Source organism: Fonsecaea multimorphosa, assembly GCF_000836435.1.
Source record: "Fonsecaea multimorphosa CBS 102226 unplaced genomic scaffold supercont1.7, whole genome shotgun sequence".
NCBI lineage: Eukaryota > Fungi > Ascomycota > Eurotiomycetes > Chaetothyriales > Herpotrichiellaceae > Fonsecaea > Fonsecaea multimorphosa.
In genome coordinates this window covers 630,170-636,169 of record NW_015971641.1, presented here as the reverse complement: position 1 = coordinate 636,169, position 6,000 = coordinate 630,170, and the positions used below count along the sequence as shown (strand labels likewise).

Below are 6,000 nucleotides of genomic sequence, written 5' to 3'. Positions count from 1 at the left end.
TAATTTTAGTACCCTGCCCATCGACACGAGGTTGAGATGGACAGAACACGTACGCGCGGATGCACTTGATGCAGGTCCGGGCCTCCTCGGTCTGTTTGTCTGGAATGGACCTTAGGTGAGGTCGAGCCTGTGCTGACCAGGGTTTCTGCGTTGCTAATCAAAATTACCGAATACAGGAAGCTTGATACACACGAGTGGTGGAGACGACCCTTTGTGATCGTGGAAGGAAAAAAGAGCAAAAGGTAATAGGGTTCGAAAAGGATTGCAGAAAGGGGAAATATAGCGCGCTGCAATGACAATGCTGAATTTGTGTGTCCTTTGTTCGCTGAATGACCCTGGTCCTAGGACAAACGTCGTTGTGGGGAAGTGTTTCCGACCCCCTTCAGCCTCGTGGGGCAAGGCTTTGAGCATGGACATAGCTAGCAAAAGAAAAAAACGCTGCCAAGCCAACGTTGACGCAGCTGGCGCCCGCCTTGCATTAGAACGTGCAGGGCAAGGTTTACGACCGATCCATATGGCGACTTTGAAAAGCCCGGGATTGCTGGAGGATTCCTTTTCGCCACACCCGGTGCACAAGTGGAGTACGGGACTACGAGTACGTCCAAAGGCCTACGAGACGAGAGGCTGGTTTGAGAAAGAAGTTGCAAGGGTGAAAATGCCCTTTCTTTCCCGTCGGGAAGACTGGAACAATGGTGGAAGAAATCGAATATCCCGAGCACAGCCACCAAGAGACGACGTATGCAAAGAAAAAGTGCGAACCGGGCTCTATCGGATTCGGATGATAGGTCAGCAAACATCATTTCCTCCGTTGCCTCTGTATGACAGGGTGGCGGGAAGTGGTCTAACTCGAAGTATAGCGTACGCCGACCGGGGAGCTCTAGACGAGGTTTGCTAGAAGAAGTGATGGAAGTCACGCTTTGCCCATCCATGCATGAAACTCGCACTAAATAAGGCTTTGAGGAAAGGGGTATAGGGCGGCACGCTACGAAGGAACAAGATATTCCATGCATTATTCATGCCGTTGCTATATATGGCAACCCTTTTGGCAACGTTGGGAATGTGGATCACACACACACGCCTCGTCTGCTTGCACACGGGTGCGTGCGTCCCAGCACACTGGCACATATGGTGATTGGACGGGATAGCCCTCGTGAGCCGTCCGTGGGTGCCTTGCCGTTCCGCGTGGGTTGGAATCCCTCGCAACGGTAAGGACGGGGAGGCTCCATGCAATGCGGGTGCATAGGTATGCATAACGCACGATTCGAGTGGCAGGTCAAGCGGGGGGCGGAAGAGGTCAGCCAGGCAGAGGGGGGGCAGGGGGGATAGGTGGAAAGGGCAGCAGGAGGATTCGAACGCACGAGGACTTGGTATTCCCTAACAAAACAGAGCCTCGGTAAAGTCATTGTTATGATTGGGCACAAAAGAGGGGGGAGCGTGAGTGTTCCTTCTCTTTATTATTAGCAACAAAAAAAGCCCATAAGCAGAGAGGGTGGATGGATGGCGGCGATTGTCCGGACCAAAGGGCTGGCGAGGCTGCTCGTGGAGTAGGAGTATGAGGCTCCAGTCTTTTGGGGGATTGATGACAATGATGATGATTGTTTGTCTACCGAGCCGGTCGCCATGGTAGTCATGGTCAAATCATGATAGTGACCAAGGTGATGATGATCATGGATGGATGCTGGAGGAAAAGCGAACGGGGGATGCTCGTGTAATGGTTCTACCTACGCCAAGAGCCACAAACGATAGAAAATACTACTAACCAAGTACGAGTTAAACCTCCGTCCCTGTCGCAGCCTTGTTGCTTTCCTGGGGGCGAGGAGCAACCATGCCGTACTTGGAAGCCAATCCCCGTGCCGTCCCATGTACCTAGGTAGGTCAGGGCCCTGGTCTCCCTTGCTCTCCCTCCTTTCTGAGACTTCGAGTACCTCGGATAGGGGGGCAAGGGGTGGAACTCCAAGGCAAGCCCATCCGAAGTCCAGGGTCTTAGCGTGAGATCCCTTCAACCATGCTTGGCATACTTGCATTTCCCATGCCTGCGTGGGTGCCCTGCATCCGAGGGCACGAATTACGAAAAGAGTTAAGGGGGGGGTGGGTTGGGGTGGGGGGAGGGCTATATTTGAATAGTATTCCAAATCTTCTTTGCTTTGGTCTTCCCTATCCGGAAGGTGCGATCCTTGTGTAGGTAAGGGGTCAGACTACCGACCCTACCTATTACTCGTTCTCGTCTGTGGGGCGGGGATGCCATTTCCTTTTTCCTCATCGTATGGACCCTGGCGCACGTCCAATCTGTCAAGATGGAGGAGGAGGAAATGGATGGATGCAGGGGAGGGTGATTAGGGCATCTACTCGTACACGAGGTTGGAAAAAAAAAGATAGACCTGTGAAAAACGAAGGGGTGGAAAGAACACAAAAAAAAGGGACCCAACGCTCAAAAGAGGACATGCTACTCCTGCTCAAAGGGGGATAGAATACGGTTGGGAAAACTGCTGAAACGAACCCATGTTGCGAGTGTGTACCCATTTACGCATGTAAAAAGCAACGCGAAGGACGGGATTCCCCGTGGTGGTGTGGAACTCGTTTAAGTCTACCTACGCAGCTTGTCGAGGCACTCGAGGTAGAGTGGGTAGTACCTAAGTGGACAAGGTGGTGGACAAGGCGGAGGTTGGCGGAGGGAAATGATTGTGAAATTTCGCAGATATCTGGACAGGGGGTCAAGAACTATGGCTCCTCGCGCAGGGCGACGAGCTGCTCGTAAGTCGTGTGTGTCCCCCCAAGCAACGAGCCTCCTAGGATTGAGTATAGAGTTATTTTTATCACCACTTAACGCGCGAGGCGAGATGTGGTAAAGCGTGAAAAGGAATCAGAGCCCCCCCCCCCGCTCTTGTGCAGGATATGAAAATGATGAGCATTTCTGGATTCATGATGGATGTGGAACGACGGGGCATTGGGACACGGGGGCAATGGATAACCTTCGTGTCATGTCATGTCCTGGACCACCTCGGAAATTTCGTCCCCAGGCTTTCATGGACGGGGTTGGACTGGACCGGACTCATACGAGTCACGGGGATGCGAGAGAGAGGTACTCGTACCATATTACAAGTTCCCGTGGGTAGTCGGAAGAGTGAACTGGGGGCCAAGGGGAGTCGACGGATCAGATCAGGCGTGAGACGAACCGGCCATAGCCGTGGCAATAAGACTGAAGGGTTGAAGAGGAAGAGGCAGGATAACTCTGGACCTGGCCTGACTTCGACTGACCTGAGGTAATCTCAGCCTGTTCGAATACGGAGCAGTCGTGCGGGCATACGATTAAGAAACCACATTCAGTACTAGGTAATGATAAGGACCTCACATCGCAGTCAGCAGTCGTGTTACAGTATCGTATTCTATATTCCGTACCGTCGCTGCAAAAAGCGGCGGCAAGAAGACAGATGCCCACAGACGGGATGGAATGCCTTGCAGGCATTGAGCCAGGCCTCCAGTTGTTATTTCCTAGAGTGCTTACATGGACAGAGGATTCCTTCACGCATTGTATGGCGATCATAGGTCATTCGAATACGCTGCGTTGAGTCGCAAAATCAGATCGAGGTAGTGAGGAACGTTCTGGCTCGATCGATGTGAAGATATAACCCGAGGGATAAGGCTTGATGCCTGAGAGCAAGAAATGTCCTCGCTGGTGGCTCGGCACTTGAACTTGGAAATGATATGAATTTAGGTACCAACCATATCGAACAGCAGACACTCGGGAGAGCTTCATCTGATGGTCCAAAATCAATCTTGAATCCATGGGGCGCAAGACAGAAAAGCAGAAGCATCCGAAACCCCACCAACGCCTCTTTTGAATGAGACTCGTCGCGCGACACGTTGGAAAGAAAGTCTCGTACTGCGTCCGCTTTCGCAGACGGGTGACAGACGATTGCAGCCACAAACAACCCAGTTTTTCATCAAAATGTCCATCAGCCGAGTCAGCGGAAGTCCAGCGTCAATGCAACAAAGCGAGCAAGAGTGGAAGCCAAACAGACCCAGAAGCCACTAAAGCAAAAGCTGTCGTGGCATCAGAGTCGCGTGCTCAAATAAAACATCAGCCATCACCGCCAGATATCCGTTTTCTTCGTGGAGATACCGTCGACACCTGCAGGGACTCTCCAGTTGGGTCTGGCATTTACTTCTCATCCAAATCGGTCGAGCAAGTCAGATCCCTCCATTCTTCCAGCCCTTCGATGGTCTCCTCACACTTGGCCTTGATCATGCCGTATGCGTCTGGTCCGAGCACCAGCCGCATTGGGATGTCCTTGCCTGTCGCACCAGTCAAGACATCGATAATGACCCTGACGCCCTTCTTGACGTCGCCTGGTTGTTTGTTGTCATAATCATCCAACAACTGCTCTCCCTTTCGCACTGCCGTTCCTTCGTAATCCGCAATCGTATTCTCTCTTGGGAGCTTGTTACCGACGTTGAGGAAGTTGGATCGGAAATAACCAGGTTCGATGGTGCAGACTTTGATGTTGAAGTCTGCCAGCTCAAAGTAAAGAGTTTCCGAGATGCCACTGACCGCCCACTTGGAAGCACAGTACAGACCGACGCCTGCGTAACCTCGCCAGGCACCGACGCTGGAAAAGTTGGCCACAACCCCTGACCGTTTCGCCCGCATATACGGAACAATGGCCCGCGTAGTGTTCAGCAGCCCAAACACATTGGTGGCGAATTGTGCTTGAGTTTGTTCCGGACTTCCAGAGTTAAGTATCGCTCTCCTGGCAAAAAGAGTAAAGCAGACTTACGTGAGTTCCTCTAGTCCGCCGACTTGGCTGTAACCCGCGTTGTTGATCAGATAGTCGAATCGTCCATAAACTTGATGCGCTTGTTCAGCTGCTTTCTTGAGATCCTCCAAGGGCGCCGTGACATCCCAGTTCATCGTTGTGGCGCCAGCAGCCTTGATATCGTCAAGCTTGCTGGCATTGCGAGCGGTGGCTATTACTCTGTCACCGCGTCTTAACGCAGCGAGTGCAAGTTCTCGACCAAATCCACTGCTGCACCCAGTGATGAACCAGACCTTGGAGCTTGTCATTGTCCTTGGAATGCTTTCAAGCTGCGATTGAGGTTACAGGAACTTGTAGATGTAACAGGTTGGCGGACTGCCTTGGTGTATAGTTGATCGTATTGCACGATGCTTGAGCGTTGCACATTGACACACGTTGGCCTTGTGAAGACCTTTATAACCTGGAGCTGGAGCCCTTTGCATGTCCCGGCTTTTAGAACAATCCATTCTGTACCTACACAGCCAAGAGAAAAGCGGCCGATGAAAGCGGCAGAGAATGGACTCGATGAAGTAATCTCGCTGCGTGCGGCTTATGCTGCGAATGGCGCTCAAGTGTAGCGCCAGCTTTTGATTCACATTTCGACTCACCTGATGGAGGGTTTGCAGATGAATACGCCCATGGAGACAGACTTCCATGCTCATGATGTTGGCCAAGGCCATAAAGCTTCTCGGCCATCCAGCCAAAGACCGAAACACGATGCGAGATGCAGTGAGCGTCAAATGCAACTCGAGGATGACAAAGATGACCTCCTTACAAAACTGCTTGGCGGCATTTGGCATCGCGCAAAGGGACGCCGTTTGTGTGCGGCCGCTACGGCCGCTCAGCTCCGTGCTTGCAACCCATTCAACCACCAGCGGCTGGTTATTTCCGAAGAATGAGCGATGGCATTTCGAGAATTGCCTTTTGACCAGGGGTAGCTACCTACGGAGCTATCTTGCTAGGTAGGAAGAAAGAGCTGCCAAGCTTCCCAGATTGCCTGAGAAACGCTCTCATTTGCATAGAGGTGGCCCGAGAGAACAATCCCTAGATGAAGTGACTTCGTACTTCTCTTTGCAAGCGTATACGCGTATGTCGAAAGAGCTTGGACCTTCGTGGTATTCGGTCGAGCCGGATGTACCGAGCCGGGACACGAAGGCAGAATCAAGCTGATGGCTCTCAATGGCCGGTGACTTTGTTATTCCTGAAG

At 52.1% G+C, this 6,000-nt stretch overlaps 1 protein-coding gene across 1 annotated transcript; it reads right to left on the bottom strand.

Annotated features, from left to right (window-relative positions):
* Positions 1-4,159: 4,159 nt before the first annotated feature.
* Positions 4,160-5,062, bottom strand: Z520_04457 (uncharacterized protein; the record flags this gene model as incomplete). Its single annotated transcript, XM_016774964.1, has 2 exons — positions 4,160-4,724; positions 4,776-5,062. 2 exons carry the CDS (start codon positions 5,060-5,062, stop codon positions 4,160-4,162), a joined length of 852 nt encoding a protein of 283 aa, XP_016633944.1.
* Between the last annotated feature and the right edge of the window lie 938 nt (positions 5,063-6,000).